This window comes from Cynara cardunculus (assembly GCF_001531365.2).
Source record: "Cynara cardunculus var. scolymus isolate 2C chromosome LG 17, CcrdV1, whole genome shotgun sequence".
NCBI lineage: Eukaryota > Viridiplantae > Streptophyta > Magnoliopsida > Asterales > Asteraceae > Cynara > Cynara cardunculus.
In genome coordinates this window covers 442577-461071 of record NC_037544.1, presented here as the reverse complement: position 1 = coordinate 461071, position 18495 = coordinate 442577, and the positions used below count along the sequence as shown (strand labels likewise).

At 36.6% G+C, this 18495-nt stretch overlaps 2 protein-coding genes across 3 annotated transcripts; one reads left to right on the top strand and one right to left on the bottom strand.

Annotated features, from left to right (window-relative positions):
• Positions 1-3582: 3582 nt before the first annotated feature.
• LOC112500314 (ABC transporter F family member 4-like) lies at positions 3583-10450 on the top strand. The gene is made up of 12 exons (XM_025103769.1): positions 3583-3818; positions 4371-5050; positions 5168-5201; positions 5359-5441; positions 6084-6143; positions 7117-7227; positions 7560-7640; positions 7721-7804; positions 8262-8721; positions 8870-8982; positions 9565-9595; positions 10049-10450. Exons 2-12 carry the CDS (start codon positions 4373-4375, stop codon positions 10198-10200), a joined length of 1887 nt encoding a protein of 628 aa, XP_024959537.1. The 5' UTR covers positions 3583-3818; positions 4371-4372; the 3' UTR covers positions 10201-10450.
• A 1072-nt stretch (positions 10451-11522) lies between these two features.
• Positions 11523-17065, bottom strand: LOC112501219 (uncharacterized PE-PGRS family protein PE_PGRS54). Of its 2 annotated transcripts, XM_025104918.1 has the most exons (3): positions 16978-17065; positions 14486-16887; positions 11523-12051 (listed from the first exon to the last, which is right to left on the bottom strand). In XM_025104918.1, exon 2 carries the CDS (start codon positions 16822-16824, stop codon positions 14641-14643), a length of 2184 nt encoding a protein of 727 aa, XP_024960686.1. In that variant the 5' UTR covers positions 16825-16887; positions 16978-17065; the 3' UTR covers positions 11523-12051; positions 14486-14640. The 2 variants fall into 2 exon arrangements, with proteins under 2 accessions (XP_024960686.1, XP_024960685.1); XM_025104917.1 differs by lacking the exon at positions 16978-17065 and having other exon boundaries at positions 14486-16956.
• Between the last annotated feature and the right edge of the window lie 1430 nt (positions 17066-18495).

Genomic DNA, 18495 nt, shown 5'->3' with positions numbered 1-18495 from the left:
GCATTATATGACCAATTATTTGAACATATAAACACCGATTGATTCAACGATGGTCTTCATGAACAACCAAAATTACGAAACAGCATTATATGACCGATTATTTGAACACATAAATACCGATTGATTCAACGATGATCTTCATGACTCATGAGCAACCAAAATTACGAAATAGCATTACATGAGCAATTATTTGAAGATGAAAAAACTGCAATAAGTTCGTATAAAAAGGTAGATACGCCTTACCCACAATCCGTAGAGCACTAATGATCATTGATCTCGAATTCCCGCCGATTTTGACAACATCCCCTAAATCAAATCGAATCAAAACAGTTCATCAATAATGCATTTGATGCCAATAATTGTTGGCTTTTTGATTTTCACATTAGGGTCCATCTCAGGTCGAATCTTAATGCTATAATCCAAAACGAGAATGAAAAATCGATTCTCTAAAACCACACTCTTTTCTAATTTTAGAAGTTACTAGAAATGATTTAGGTTCGTACCAGAAAATGAGATTGTCGAATAGGATTTGATTTAAAAAAAAAATTATGCCTAAAACTACTTGTAAAATAGGATTATAAATGATACGAGACAATTTGTGAATTATATTGACTCGGTTAACACTCGATTTGAAAAGGCTTGGTTCGAACTCGGCTTGATATACTAATGAGTCGAATCAAACTACCCAATACTCGACTTGAAAAACTTGTAAGATACTCGATTATTTTATATTACATTAGTATTAAAATATAATCAGTTTTTATAATAAATTTTGTAAAAATATAAATAATAAAAATGTCATATATTTTTATAGATACTTAAAGAAAATTATGCATTTTTTAATTATAAAACTAATCAATTACCTTTTATTAAAATCACAATTAAAAAGATAAAAAAACTGTAAAATTGTCGGTGAAATTGCCCCACATTGAAAGAGATATAGTAAAGGAAGAAATAAAATATGTTATAAAAAGAGGGAAAGTGAATGAAATTTCTAACTTTGTCTTTTTGATGATAAATTTTGAAGTTGATCCATTTAGTTTTATAAAAACTAAGATAACACCTTTAAATTTTGAAATTTAAAAGAGAAGACCCTAAAATTTCATAAATTTCAATTGACGAGCTTGGTTCGAGTTGCAGTTCGAGCTTGTTTCGAGCTTCAAATGAGTTCGAGCTCGAGTTTAAAAAATTGCAATTGAGTTCGAGTCAAGTTTAGTTTTTAACTGCTCGTGAGCTTTTCAGTCGAGTTCGAGCTTGAGAAATGACTATCAAGTTCGAGTCGAGTATATTGATACTCGAGCTCGACTTGCATCATTTCCACTCCTAGACTTGAGGTCTTGTGTCACGTCGTCTGTACTTCATTACATTGACCGTTAGTATAAAATCACGCGTGATTTTATACATGATTTAATTGTTTTCATATTTTTTTAGTGAACAATAATCTTATAAAACTTTTACTTCCATTTTAATTAATTAGATTTTGTTATTGGTTATTTTGAAATATACCACTTGTGTTCGAAACAATGTTAATAACACATCAACGGAAATTTCAGATATATTACACCAATGGGCTTTTGGCCTAGCGAGCCTTCTAGGAGGTCAGGGGTTCAAACCTCACCATAGGTGAGGAGGGTGTGTGAGTTTATTTGTTGCATTTGCCGAATATAAATATTATATACTTCAACAAAAAATCAGATATATTACTCAAACGAACCGGCACAATACGCCTTACTGATTGGAGTTGCTAAAATTTTGTTCATATTGTTACAAACATACGGTTTATGATGAGATAAAGAAGTAGATCGAATCCGATAATTAGTTGGAGCAAAAAGTCAGCCTAAAATCGCAAAAAATTCCAATTTTAGAAAATCTATTGGAGATGCTCAAAAATAAACCCTACCACACCTGTAAAATAAAAGTAAGTGTTTAAGCATATATGCATCCTTTAGATGCAGACGATACCAGACATGATTGGATGGAATGAAACGAGACAACATCAGCACTGGTGAAGCAGTCATGTGAATATAAATTTTGCAAGGTTGTAGGGTTTTAATTTGACATTTATAGTTTTAGTAATTACCAATTTGTCGTATCTCCCCATTTTTGTTTCACATATATCGACGAAATAGGAAAAAAAATGCAATTTTTGTCTCGTTCAGTTTTATCCCGTCATAGTTTTATTGTCGTGCCAAATGTGAGACATGTTTTTGTCATGTGTCCGTCTCGTCGTGTACCACATACATATTTTTATATCATATATAATTAATCATTCAATGTATGTAAAACAAACCCGCTGATATTTACGCAAAATAAACAAAATCACAGTCGTGGCCAATTAAATCACACGCCTACTAAAAACCGGGCATTGTTTCCCTTGGTAAGAAACTGTTTTGTCATAAATGGACATAAAAATTGACATTGATCATCAAGCGTGTGGGGGCAAGAGAGAGTCACATCAAATGAAGCAACTCTATCATAAGGAACGAACGGAATCCAAACGTAGCTAATCATTTATCATCCAGAAAGACGTCTTTCGGAACTTCGCTCCATTGACACGTATAAATATTAATCGGGGGTTTACAATCGAATACTGTGCGACGTAATAGAATATTGATAGATCAGAGGGGCGGGATAGCTAGAGGAATATCCAGGTGGCGAGAGATCAATTAGGTTAATAAGACTATGATTTTTTTGAAGTATATAATATTTGTATACGGAAAATGCAACAAATAACTCACACACCATCCTCACATTTGGTGAGGTTTGAACCTCTGAAATCTTAGGAGGTCAAGAACTACGATACCGCTAGGCCAAAAACCTTTTGGTATGATTTGTTTCTCTGCATAGTCTTTTAGGGTTTTCTATAACCTACGTTACATGATTGATTTCTATCATCGGCTTCGATATTAAATAAATTCCAATTTTAAATTTGTTTAAATCCTTAATTTCTTAATAAACGTTTCAAACGAACCTAAATCATTGGATTTTGATATACTGCTCCAACGGTACCATATACAGATCTTAAAGACATGACTAGTATTAGGCGTATTCAGACCTGAAGATTTATGACACCGTAACGTAATATTAGCAATGACTTGCAAATTTATAAAAAGTATGATGGTTAAAACTATTATTTTTTATTTGTTAATTATGGGTGTCAGATAAACAGTTTGTATACACTTCGACTAATTTAAAGACCATGAAAAATAAACAGGAAAAACTACAGTATTAACCACAAGGGTGGTGCTTGATTGGTTTGAGCTTGACTTTAAAGGTTAAAAGTACCAGGAGGTCACAAGTTCAAATCTATACAAAAATCCTCTTGTGGTTATAAAGGTTCAAATACGATGACTCCGAACTATCTGTAAAACAGGTGATCACCCTGAGAAGAAAAAAAAAAAATACAGTATTATTGTAAGACTTGGCTGAACCGGTGACATATGATTTGTGAAAGAACGTGGTGGTGGAAGACTTGGACCATGGAGAGGTGTACGGTTATATTTAAACAAGTCAACAACGGAGAGAATAGAAAAAAGTTGCCGGTTAGATCCGAGAACCCGGTAAAGATCCACCGTTAATTTTCCAAGATCCGGCGGTGATAACATCTCAGCCGTCCATCGGACTCCTCTCCGCCACTCTTATTCCGCCCGGTGGAATTGTGCAATTAACTGCTTTTAAAATCCGTGTTTCAAGTCCGAGAACTCACAAGTACCTTCACTCTCTCCACGCTCGGACCCCAAAAGTTGCCCCCTTTTCTTATCGGCACAGAAATTGAACTCAATTTCTCTCTAAAAACCTTCAATTCAGCTCTAATTTCTGTAAGTTTTCGCAATTTTACTTCTTTCAACTCATTAATTTGCAACTTTATATGGTTCCTTTTGTTTTTAATGCTTGGTAATTGCATTATTCTGCTTAGGGTTTTGTTTTTTCGTGTCAATAAGGTCAACTATATTTTGTCGTCTGGAATCATTGTGTTTGCAAGTTGTAAGTGTGTGTAGATCTTATCATGACTTGCTGAAATTTGATGTGTGTGTGTGTGTGATTCATGGTTTACGTGCACAATTTCGTTTTGGTTTATGGTGTTTAGGGTTTCTGGAACTTGTGTCGGACTTCATTTCATGAATCATTGATTTTTTTATGTGTTTCGTGCGTGTTATTTTTGTATGTGGAGAATTTCATACGGTTAAAGTTGGTAACAATTCAAAAAGGGCAAGTGCTTCACATTTGATGTGCTACAATATTTGATATATGTTGTTGATGTTAGTGAGTTACTTAAAGGTGCTGTCTTTGAGGATTTTACACAGTGTTTTTGCTGGTTGGGTGTTGACCAATGATGTGTTTTGCTTAATTGCTTGTAATCAAATTGCCAGTTATGGGGGAGGAAGATTCGACCACTGAAGTTGCGGAGGCAGTGGCGGCGAATGGGACTGTCTCTTCTGATAAAGCTGCCAAAGACGTGAGCGAGAATAAAGAGGGGGAAAAGGAGCAAGTTGAAGAGATGGATGAAGATAGAAAGGATGATGAGAATGGTAAAAAAACAAAAGAAGTTGAGGTTGATAAGGAAGATGCTGAGGTAAGCAAAGATGATAAAGAAGGAGAAGAGAAGGAGGTAAACGATGACAAGGAAGGAGGGGAAGAGAAAGAAACCGAAGAACCCAAGAGTGAGGCAATGGAAGTTGACAACAAGGCAAGTGCAGACGAGGAGACCGAGAAGGAGAATGCAGAAGTTGCTGATATGAAAGAGGAAGAGGAGAATCAGGAAGAGATTGAAGAGGAAGAGGAGAACCAGGAAGAGATTGAAGAGGAAAAGGAGAATCAGGAAGAGATTAAAGAGAAGGGGTCAAAAAAGAGTGCAAGAAAGAAGGACGGTGTAGATAGCAGCAATAACAAGAAGAAGGCATCAGTAGAGAAAAAACGGAAGGAAAGTAAGAAGGAACCTACTACTCCTGCTCCTCCTACAATTGAGCGGCCCGTACGGGAGCGGAAATCTGTAGAGCGGTTGGTAGCAGTTATTGACAAAGATACCATCAAGGAATTCCATATTGGGAAGGTTGTTTTCTAAATTTAAAACTTTATAACCCTGCTTGTCTTTAATGTCTGTAATGTCTTAAATGTATCAAGTAAATCTTTCTATTTGACCGATTTTTGTTGTTATAATGGCATGCAGGGCCGTGGTACAGCACTGAAAGACATTCCAAATGGTAATTGTCTTAACTTTTCCGTTTTGTCCATAAACACGTGGGGGTTGGGAATTGTTGCGGTCTATTTTTGTACTTGGAACTTTTATGAAAGCCTAAATGACCATAATTCCCTTCTTCCGTGGTTGTGTTGCTTTCTAAATTTTGCATTACTTTTCAGTTGCATACAAGTTATCAAAGAGGAAGGCGACTGATGACACTCTGAAACTGCTCCATACCATTTTATTTGGAAGGAGAGGAAAGGTAAATCGAACTTCAACACAAGAATCTTAGTTCTGTAAGGACTTTATCGTCTTTGATAGAGAAGTTTTTGATTTTGGAATATTATCATGAAAAAGTAGAGGTCTCTTATGATGTTATGATCAGAATCTATTCGATTATAACTGCCCCTGCATTGGTGATGAGAATTATACAGATAAATCATAGATGGTGATGTCTATAGTATTCTTTACATGCATAAGTGTTCCTACCTGTATGGACTTTGGATCTGTATGGCAGCATCTTTCATCAAAATATCGACCCTCATTGTTTTTTATGTTTTTCTGTACTATGTGGATATAATACTAAATTTTGCTAGATTCCCACTTTGGTATGTATTTTAAGTTAACAGCCCTAAACGTCTTGATATGTATATTTCTCTTGAAACTTATGATTATTGCTGTTTAGGATCTTGTACTTGCTCATATCGAGGTCAATAAAACATTTCAGGTGTATTAATGATAAACATGGTTGTCTAATATAGAATTAGAATTCTTGCTTACTGGCATGGCTGGCGTAGAAATTAGAATTATTTCATTATGGTTCTCGGTTTTGTTCGCATAGCCATAATGTTCTTGTTCAGTGAGTGTATCTCCTTTAATAGAGGTTGTGGTGTTCAACTTGCAGGCTTTGCAGATCAAGAGTAATATATTGAGGTTTTCTGGCTTTGTCTGGCATGATAATGAGGTAAAATATGTTTCATCATTAGAATAATGTGGATATTATTTTCTCAATGTTGATCAGAAACATGAGTGAAGTAAAGACTTGGTGAAGATTATTTCAAGTAGCTTAAAGATTAAAAAAAATTGTAAAGTACGACAAACTAGCATATGTACATTTAGATAGCACAATTATGACAAGCAAGCATAGCACAATTAACAAAATATGAGATTTCATGAGGTTTTAGTTTGGCAAAACAGTCACTGCCCAGAGGATGCAAGTGTTTGTATAAGGAGACAAGTAGGGCCTAAAAGGTGCCGAGCTTAGATAATTGCAGGGAGGGTAAATTTGAATTGTCATGAGCCCTAAAACCCCAATCTTGAAACAAGATAGAACTCAAAGACCAAACTAATACACAGCAGCTGCGTTGCAAATGCAAAACTGCTGATTTAATGATTCTTCAAAGTTCAAATGAAATAAAAATTGGTGCAAGTAGGTCAAAAATTCAAAAATGTTATAATTATAATTTATACTCACCATTAATTCTAAATATATATTTCCAAAAGAAAATTTAGACTTTTCTTATCTTTGACTATGTTGGGGAATGATAGCGAATTAGAAAGATCAAGCTCAAATGTAGTAGATGTGTGATATGTAGACGCCCGGAGGAATTACAAGGATTAGAATCCTTCAATTTCTGTGTGATTGGTCGTGCGGAGGAAGTGTATCTATGACAGTTCTGTAGAGAAATAACAAAAGAAGAATAAATGCAACAATGAGATAAGAGGCCTTTTTTAATCTTTATGGACAATTGTAGATTGATGAGTATCCAAATCCATGCAGTCCAGACATAATAACATGTGTATCGCTGTATTGTTTCAATACATATGCACGATCCATCTATTCAAAAGCTAATGTTGATATGAATCCATGTAACGGTCGTGTTATGTTGATGAATGTTGCTGTGAGTTTTAGTAACAAGTATTTATTATCGTTGCAGGAAAAACAAAAACTGAAAGTGAAAGAAAAGCTTGATAAGTCTAATAAAGAGAAGCTTTTGGAGTTCTGCGATTTGCTTGACATGCCAGTAAGCAGAGCTACCGCAAAGAAGGTTTGTTTACGTACTGTGTGGTTCTTTTATGGATTCTTTATCAAATAGCTGTTGATGCAATTCTTAGAAGAGGCATAATAGTGTTAGAAAAACAATGACACGTTTGCTACTGTGGATTTTGCGCCACTCCTAGCAGACTGATACTTCATATAATTGTCTTAAACATCAACACCTTTCTCAAATACGTTATTCCTATTTACTTTGTCTTGCAAATCACAAACATCATATGTAGGATATATCGGTCGCTAAGATCTTTTCTCAAGCATAGATTCATGAATGGTTTAGATTTTTCTGGTGAACATAGTATGACATCATGTCTGTTCTTCAAACAGGAAGATATAGTCATAAAGCTGATAGATTTTATGTTGGTTCCTCATGCCACAACTAGTGAGTTGCTCGCTGAGAAAGAACAGGTTTGCATTTCTTAAGCTGCACTTTGTACCATTATATTTCTTAATGTTGCAACTTATCTTTCATTTTACATGATATTCAGTCGAGCAAAGGCAAAAAACGCAAGAGGCCGAGCAAGAAAGGCTCACCGACCTCTGGGGCTACACCTTCAAAAAGCTCGTCTAAGGTATCTCCCTCTTCCTTAAAAGTACAAGAGAGCAAAATACCGAAAAATGTATTTCCTCAATATAGAACCAGGAGAGAGATGATTTTTAATACTTGGAATCTGATATCTTGTCACATTAATTCAGTGTGATATTTGCAAGATATGGAAAGATTAGTTTAATAAATGTCCACAATGAAAAACACAAAGTTTTAGAAATGTGTTACTATTATATTTTTTAATTAACTAAATGACAATTTTACCCCTGGTAATAGAGGGAGTAATGCACTTACTTTTGAAAGTTGACACTTATTCTTGGGACAAACTAAAGTAGAAATATGACATTTATTTGGGACAAACTAAAGTAGAAATATGACGTTTATTTTGGGACTGAAGGAGTATTATTTTTATGGGTTTCCTTTTGATATTCTATCTTTGTTCATCAACTCTAAAGGCATGTTCCTTCCGTTTGTTTCTGCAGAAGCAGAAAAGTAAATCCCCATCTGAAGAGGATAACAAGAAGAGTCCACCTGAAACAGAAGATTCAGAGGAAGAGCACGAAGAGGAAGATGATGAGGAAGGAGAACCTCAAAATGTGAACGGTGCTCCAGAAAAGTCTGACGATACTGCAAGTGAAGAACAAGTGTCTGAACCTGATCCCGAGTCTGAAGAAGACAGTAAGAAGCGGAAACGAGGTTCAAAAAAATCATCTTCGAAAAAGGAACCTGCTGTGAAACCTAAACCAAAGAAAGTAGTTACACCAAAAAAGACTTCTAGTTCCCCTCAAAAGAAGACACCACCAGCCAAATCATCTACAAGTGGTTCGAAAGATAAGGACCAAACTGAACCTGTTCCGAAGACTTTCTCAAGAAAGAAGAAGAAAGATGCAGTTGACGAGAAGCCTGTAACTCCAAAGAAACCTGCTTCCAAAGAGAAAACTGGTAGGAGTTGTTTCTCTTTTTTTCCGTTACCATAATATTATTTGCTTTGCGGTCAATTAAAGTTGTATTTCAGGTTGTTCTGCTTTACTCCAAAAGAAAATATAATATACTGATTCTTTTTACCTTTATGACTACCTATCTAACAAAGGGAAAAAGACCGTGAAAGAGAAAGAGAAACCCAAATCAGAAAAGCAGAAGCTAAGTGACGATGACCTCAGAGCCGCAATATGTGAGATCCTTAAAGAAGTAGACTTCAATACGGTGAGAATCCGTTACTAATACTTTTCAATTGTTGCATCGAAACAAGATTGGTCACGGTTCTTAACATAAATCTTTTCCACGGCATTCATTAGTTTCCGCAATTAGTCATCCTTGAATTTTCTCAGGATTCCACTTTGTTGGGACGTAATACGATCCAGCATTTATCTTTCTTTTAGTAGTTTTGCATATTGATGTCATTAAATTTTGATCTCCTTGCAATGCATCATTCTCTTTTGGCTTCATGCCTCTTGAATCTTGATTAACAGCAAGTAGCTATTACTGTCTGTCTCGGTTCCAACATAAATGTCCACAATAAAAAAGGCGTAAAATATTATAAACATGTAATTATTATACCTTTTAATTAACTAAATGACAGTTTCACCCTTAATAATAGGGGGATAACGATTTACTTCATCTCATAATCAAGGGTAGAATTGGAAATTAGACACTTATTATGGAACAAATTAAAATAGAAATGTGGACACTTATTTTAGGACGGAGGGAGTAGTTTGGTTGTGGTCGCTCAACATTTGATGTTGGCAAGTACTGACGTACTTGTATTATTTTTCTTCTGTTTTGCAGGCAACCTTTACCGATATTCTCAAGCAGCTTGGTAAGCACTCTACATTCTTAATTAGGGAACAGTTGGATCATAATGTTTAATTTTTAAAAGAAATATATGGAAATGTGTAAAAAGGCCAAAGTGCCCCCTCACATCACATAATGGATATTGTTAAAGTCTTGTTTGGATAAAGCTGTCTATGTGGATTCATTTGTTTGTACAGATCGGGAAGGTTTTTGTTTTGGAGGGTTTTTTCATAGATGAACGTAACGTGTTTTTTAGTTGGGAGGGATATGGTTCTAAAATAGCTTGCCTTTCTGCATAAAGCTCCCCCCTAGAAGCTTAGTGAATAAACCACTTTATATATCATTAAGCTAACTACCAAACAGTCATATACAACTGACCAAATAAGCTGCGAGTCCAGCTCATTAAGCTGTTAACAAACAGACCCATAGTGCGTCGGGTTTATGTAACATTTTGTATTTGTAATGTTGGTTTTTTCAGCCAAGCGATTCAGTACAGATCTGACGTCAAGAAAGGCGTCGATTAAGTTCATGATCCAGGACGAGCTGACAAAACTAGCGGATGAAGCAGACGAGGAGGATGAAGAGGAACCTGGAAAAGCAGCAGCATCTGGGAAAGGGGTGGAGGCATGATTGGGTTGGGGTTTTGTTTAGTTTTGTTTGTTGGTTTTTGGTGTAAGCATAAGATTTAAGGATGTAAGTTAATGTTAGCTTAATTGCAGTAGTAGAAGTAGTAGAAGAAGAAGAAGAGTAGAAGTGCAGTGGTATTGCTGCTTGTTATGCATAATACATGACATGAATATAAATTATAGGGGAATTTGTCTGTCTGTCTGTTGTTTTCATGGATCTTATAATTTGACCCATTTCTATATTTTAGACTCACATGCTTGTGTTGTATTGTATGTGTTTTATGTGTCTTACTTTTTAAAGGATGTTTAGATTATGTCCAGACTGATTCTAACAAATTATGACCGTAAGACATCAGTCCCAGACTAATTTCAATAAATTGTGACCGTAAGACATGTGACCAAAATTGTTGTGGTCTTGTACACGTCAGGACATATGGTTATTCCGCTACATCTATGTGGTCAACTCTTACAAATGTTTTATGATTATAGTAAATGGTAATGGATTGCGAGTATATGATGTTTTTTGTGTTATAGATGGTGTCATCTACCTTATATTGAGTGGACATGATAAATACCGACAATCCTGGTAAATTAGGAAGAAGACTCTTATCTGGTTGGTATTTACCTGGGAAGAGAGATGCTTACCAACTACTAAATTTGATGGCTAAGAATCAGCGGACCTAGGATTTTTGTCGAGCCGCTATACATTTAAGGTGGATCAAAGACTCGCAAAATGTCCAATGTGTGTTTAGCTGAATTCCACCGTTTCGAGGTTTTTAAGTTTTTTTAGTTGATTTTAAAGAACTCTTTTTCGCTTTTGTGGTTCTCATTCAGTTTTTGGGTGAAGTTTCTTGAATATTCTAATAATACCCAGGAACACCCTCAAAAGTTTAGTACGTTCAACTTTCATACTAAAAAAAATTCTGCTCGCAAAAACTGGTTGATTGAGCATACATCGACCCTGTTGGGCGTTCATAGGTCCACCCTTACCGAGAATGTTACCATATAAGGTCAAAGACCTTCCAGCCTAGTGGTAAAGGCTTGGGCATGGCATAGTCATGAACCCAAGTTCGAGCCCTGGGAGGGGAGTGTTGGCGACATTTAAGTGGGGCCATGTTTAGCCTCCAAAATTGCCGGGGATTAGTCGGGCGTTGGCCCGGACACCCTTACAAAAAAAAAAAAAAAAAAAAAAAAAAAAAAAAATGTTACCATATAAGGTAAGAGTAGTGATGTTGGTGGTAAACGGTCCCTAACTTTTTCGAATGAATTTGAATTAAGACAACACAAAACCATTCAAATAGAACATAGGGAAGTCAGCCAAAAGAATAACCCAACAATCACTTGATCATTTAAAACCAAGAACTACAGTCTATCAAATGTACAACTCAAGGATCCGACGAACATATCTACAATTTCAAGCAGTTAGTCTCAACTCTACCGACCTACACGCCACAAACGGCAACACGATATATACATACAGATACTTATACATATACAGCAAGAGAATACAAGATAAAAAGATACATACAACAAAAAAATACGCGTAACGACAACTAAAAACCAAAAAGAAAGGAGGCATAGTAGTCAATCCTCCCAACACATAAAAAGTAGAAAAAATCCTAATACATGGATCTCACATTCAAACACAGTAGTTAAGTCTATATGTGTTAATCCACCACAACATAGTTTCAAGTACATAAACAGCAATTCCAAACAAACTCTTAACAACTAACAATAGTTTCACTTGTAAATCATCAGCAAGGAGGAATGTAAATCCGTAGCCCAAGCCCCAAAGGCTCTTCCGCATCTCAAAAGCAAAGCCTCCACTCTGAACACCTTTCGTTCCCTATCAGACCTACCAATGCACAGATTATCAGAACCGGCACAACAAGATTATCACGTAAGATGAAAAATGTTCATATATAAATCAAGGGTACGGAAAACCGCAAAAAAATGAAAAATTAAAGAACACTTTGTTAACCGTTCATCTGTACTGTTTGCACATGTGCATACACATGCATAGGTGCATAAAAACCAAGAAACATCTTCAATTACTTGTACGCACATGTGTATACCATACAGATAAACAGTGTTACTAGAGTGTTCCTTGGTTTTTATTTTTGGGGTTCCCCCCCTACCTCACTCTAAAAAAAATCAAACAAAACAAATCCAGTATATCCCACCTGGAGGTGGGGTATGGGGAGGGTAAGAATAAGATGTACACAAAGTATGCTGTTAATAGCGCCGTTATAGTGGTTCTATTGCAGCGCTACAGCGGTTAGCGGTCATGGGGCAAATAGCTGGGGTCAGATAGCGGTCCCACGATTAGCGGCGCTATTGACCGCTAAATGACTGCATTTTGAACATTAAGTAGCATCCACTTATAAGGTAGTTGAAGAATAGAATGTTTTGATGTTAAACAACTATTTTGTGGGCTTTTATATCGGAGTTTGGACCTGGCCTGAGTTTTATTTTAGTCCAACATAATTAAGACTTCAAAGTCAATGACTTAGTGAGCTGTTTGTGTGAAACTTGACCTGTTTAAGTTTATGTTTATGGTTTTAGAATACATATAATAGGTTGAGTTATGAATTTTATATATATATATATATATATATATATATATAATTCTAATTATTATATGAATTGCAATTCTCGGACCGCCGCTATTTTAATGACAGTCCTGCCTGCTGTATCAGCATAGATGCCGAACTGACCTCCACTAACAGTAGAGGGGTTGTTTCTGTTTGAAGTGTGAAAATGTTCATATATAATTCCAGTAATAAGTATTCCTTTTTCTTTGATGTGTTATGTGCTATCATGTTTTATTCGTTGAGCTAAAAGTAGATTTATACATAATACCCAGAAGTAATAAACGAACACGTCTATAGAACCTTCAGTGGTAAAACAACATTATGGACAATGGCTTCCAAGTTAGGATTTCAAAATTTCGAGGATGAACACGCTTTAATTATACAACCTTATCGTATGGCAATGTAGGATTTACTGGTATCTGCTAATCTCCATAGATGATTCATTTCACAGAACAAACCATATAATATCATTTTGAACAAACATGTAAACCTATTTCTGTTATTCTTGTCCAGTCTAGTACTCTAGTCTTATGCCCTCATAAAAAAGAGAGAAACCCTTTCAAGCTTCAGTAGCAATGTTTCTCAGAGACATATATATACACACATCAATTTTCATTTCAAATTCAGAAAAGTGCTAACATGCTGGACCCTTAAAAATTACTAACTTCATGTTATAATATATATATATATATATATATATATATACCAGAATTTTCATTGCAAATTCAGAAGAGTGCTAACATGCAGGACCCTTAAGATCACTAACTTCGTGTTATAAGTTCGGTTTCTTGGTACCCCCAATCCACGGCAAGAAGTTTGGAGAAGGTAACCAAATATGTCAGTACATGTCCTTAAAACTTACTAGACAAGGCTCCAAGCACACAGGCAAATAAACCAAATAACACAATTTAGGGCCTTGAGAAGTGTTCCTCAAAGAGAAGTGTTACCATGTATACCAAACCAAATGTATACGTCCCCAACATATCCCACCTCTCTAATGGGGTAGAGAGGTTGTTTCCATGTACACCCACGACTTGCAAAAGGTGTGGAAAATCATGGGAGTAACAGAAATTTTGTCGAAATTTTGGAAGTTTGAAGAAAATAAAAAGAAACAGAAGAGCATGAGAAAATGAAAAAAGATGCAAATGATTTTGAACAAACATGCATTAAAGACAGTAAACAGTTACAGCAGTTAGAACACAAATGAAGGAAATAGATTAAAAAGTCAATGAAACACTAAACCACTCAACATACAGTACTGGAAAGGCAAGATCAACTCCTAACCATCTTAGGGTGTTGCTAGCCTATCTATTGGCTTTCTGACCTCCCATATCCACCGGCCTAGTAAAAATTACTATATATGTAGTCACTAGATGTTTTAAGGATTAATGTAGGCTCAAAACGACAAGAGTTCATGTAGTTACCACACTATGAGCAAATGTACTAGCAAGCTTGGAACCATTAAATGTCACTTTCCTAGTTCCATGTACACTCAAGAACATGCCAAAGAACACAAAACTAAGATCCCTAAAAACAGGATAATACATTAGCATCTACACATAAGACACCATGACAAGTGAACATATAAAAAACCATATTCATCATGCAAGGAAAGCATAAAATAAAGAGAGAAGTTTCAAAACCTATCAGCAAGTTTGTAACATTAGCATGTACAATGCAGAGATGGTATCTTACCATTAGAAAACCTTGTTCGTCAACTTGATATAGAGAACCATTGTCAGTAAGTTCAGAGAGAGTCCACCTGAGAGCGACAAAACCACAAATAAAGAAGCTTGAGCTTATGATTTCTGGATGTGATTACTTGTAAAATGAACCAGCGCCGCACAATGTTATTCTGCAGTTACACGCCGCCTCTTCCCATATTCGGCATCCCTAGATCTAGTAGACCTTTGCTCATCCTCTTGAGACAATCTTGATTTTCCATGGGTTCGTGATGACCGCCCCCGATCCCACTCATCATCATATTCTGGTTCAACTTCCCTATATTTGTGATGATCAGCATATCTGTCCCTTTCATCCCTATGACGGTCCCTGCCACGTTCCCTGTCACGATCACGCTCACGATCTCGAGATCTTTCACGTTCGCGGTCACGAGATCTTTCACGATCACGCTCACGGTCCCGGTCCCGGTCCCGGTCCCTTTCTCGATCTCTTCCACCTTCCCTCTCATCTCGATGCCTTCTTTCAGGCCACTCTTCTTCATGAACCGCATCTTTTTCTCTTGGCACATCCCTCTCATACCCAGGTTCTCTATCATCTCTAATTCTTCTATCAGAAGTCCCAGACCAGTCCCTCTCTACCCCTCTATCTTTTTCCTTTGCAGCATTCGGCCAAGCTCCTCTATCATGGCTACCTTCTCCATATTGCTGATCAGACACGGCTTCTTCTCCGTAACTGGACTCCCCTACTCTGCCACCATGCTCATCACCAGCCCATCCAGGCATATTAGGATCTGACCACATTCCCATGTTGGGTCCATCAACACCACCTGTTGGCATCATACCCATCCCATTCATGGGCATCCCTCTCCCAAAAAACGCCGGGTTCACATGTGGAGCCAATCCAGGCAAGCCTACATTACCGACAGGCGGAAAGGAAGGCAGCATACCTGAAAAGGGTGGCGTTGGACCACCAGGAAAACCTCCATAACTTCCCATTCGGCCCATTGGGCCTCCAAAAGAAGGATCAAACCCCTGACCCATCATCGACTGGGGATGCAACATAGGTGGCGGTCCACCCATACCCTGGCCGAATGCATTTCCACCATTCCCCATCATACCACGCCCGCCCATCCCACCACGTCCACCCATTCCACCACCCCTACCTGGCCCCCGACCTCCCATCCCTTGAGCATTACCTCTACCCCAGTTTCCTCTTCCAAACCCTCTGTTGTCGCCCCCACCTTGATAATTCCCACCACTACCTTGGAAATTCCCACCAGCAGACATATTGTTACCCGCTGGTTTAGCAGGAGCATCTCCAGGGCCCCTCTTGGCTTGAGACACGGAAGACTGAGCCATTTGCTGGTTTCTATTCACCTGTGCTTCTCCCATTCTTTTTACGCTATAAGGTGAAGCATATGCAACAACACAGGGACGACCATTGAACACATGCCCATTCATTCCCTCCTTGCAAGATGTAGCAGCAGAAGGATCATAAAACTCAACTTGGCAGTAACCTTTTGATTTTCCGCTAGCCTTCTCATCAAAGAATTTCACCTCCTTCACATGCCCATACTTGCAAAGTTCCAACTCAAGCTCAGCATCAGTTGTCCACCAATGTAAATCTCCCACAAAGAGAATTGTTCCTCCACCTGCACCCCCACCACCAACACCGCCGCCACCTCCACCACCCATGCTCATTCCCCCACCACCACCACCATTACCAAAAACATTTCCTCCGGAACCATTGACGTTCCCACTGCCTTGTCCAACTAAACTATCACCACCAGCATTCCCTAAACTCCCCATATTTCCTGTACTCCCCACAGTCCCAACATGATGAGGCTGTTGTTGTCCCATCCCTATGTTCGGCATGCCGTTGTTACTCACAGTCCGACTTTCTACTTCACCTACTTTAGCCAAGGACTGCCCTAATTCAACTCTAAGCCCACCACCCACTGGTCCACCAGATCCCATCCCTCCCATTTCATTTACTCCTAACCCAACATTCGAATTCGCCTCTACTCTACTAGAAACACCATCGTTGCTCTCAAACTTGCTCTCACCACCACCTCCAACAGCGCCATCATCCACCGCTTGTGGATGCTGCACCGGCTGAGGTACCGGCTCCGACTTATTCTTCTCAACTTCTTCCTCGTTCTTAAACCCTAAATCCTCGTTCTTCCGAAGAGATTGAAGAAAACCCTCGCCAACATTAACATCGTTATAAAGATCTTCGTAATCATCATCATCTTCCCCTAGAAAACCCTCATCGACAACCGCAGAAATAGCTTCGTTCTGATGGAATTGCTCGTTTGCATCTCCACCGCCATGGGATTCGTTTTGATCCATGATTTCCAACTCCTAAGTTTCCTAGGGCTTTGTTTCCCTTCTATATTCTAACAAACTCGTATTCTATGACGAGGTTATCAATAAAAGAAGATGAAAAATTAACATGAAATTCATAGAAGGTAGATTTCAGAGATGGAGATTAGAAGAGCTTACCAGAAACTCCATGAACCTGAACACAATATGCTTGCGTGAAAGAAATGGATCGACAGAGACTTTGACACTAAAACCCTAAAATTTATTACGTGTGTAAAATGCTCTTTGTGTCGTTTTGATCGGTCTGTTTATTTTTCAAAATTATTTTTATATATTATTAATCAACTTTTTGTTTTTTTTAATTGGATAAATTACATAACGTATTTTAACTTAATTTTTATTTTGGGCAACATATTTCTAAACTTTTATTTTTGTATATAAGATATAAAGTTTTAAACATTAAAGTATCAGATAAGTTAGTTGAGGCATTAACCGATTATCATATTGATGTGGTATCCAACTTAGTATTATTTGTTAACATGAATTTTTTTTAATCTAAAGTTAAACTTTTTTTAATCTAAAATTAGTCTTCAATCTGTTATCCGGGTACTTAAAAAGTTTAAAATTTTACATCGTAGGTACCAAAATGAAAATTTTAAAAGTGTGTTATCCAAAATAAGAATTTACGTTATTTTTTCATTCAATTTACTCATTTTAATTATCGTTTATTATTTTATTATTTGTTTAAAAATTTATATAAATATTTAGTGTATACAATTATTCAAAACTCCCGAATATCAACTTAAAATTGTAAATTTATTCCGACCTTAATCAATCCGGTTCAAATAACTATTTTTAAAGGTTATGTTGACATTTGTTGAATGATTTGGTGCAAAAGGATTAAGTTGTCAGAATGATTAATAAGCTCTTATTATATAGTGCAAAATGAAATAGAATTGTTTGATAATTGTTAATGAAATTAGAGTGGGCCCAGTATACAAAATCATGTAGAGGGTTTTAGAACTATTAAAAGACATTTTTTGTTGGCAAACAAAATTCATCTATTAACGATTCAGAGGTTGTCTCTTAATAGAAATATTATAAAGAAACAACCCCTTAGTTCCGAGCTAGCCAAACATCGCACAGAATAGTAAAAGTCAAAATAATGGAACTAAAACTTGTATCAATATGAATTGGTTCGGTTTTATCATAAATCCAGTTTCAATTAAAGCAAGCCAAAAGTGAATCAATAACTTTTTTAAGTGGTGGCAGTATTTGATTATAAAATAATATCAAATAAAATTTTCACAAAATTACTATAGATTTATTGGTTGGTTTTTTATCCATACCGACTCTGCATAAAAGATACTCATGTCCATGCCCTATTAACATGTCTTTTTTTTTTACCAAATGACTTTTGGCCTAGCGGTATGTGAGTTTTTGGACTCTCAGGAATTCATGATTCAAACCTCATCAAAGGTGAAGAGGGTCTGCGAGTTTATTTGTTCTATTTGTCGTATATAAATATTATATACTAAAAAACGTCTTTTAAAAAACACATGTATATAAAATGACACCAAAATTTAAGCTAAAAAATAACAAATCCACCAATTTTTTTGTACAAAGGCATAAACGTTTATCATTTCTGCCATTAAAGTCTTGCGCCAACATTTCACTTTCAAAAACTATATAGTGACA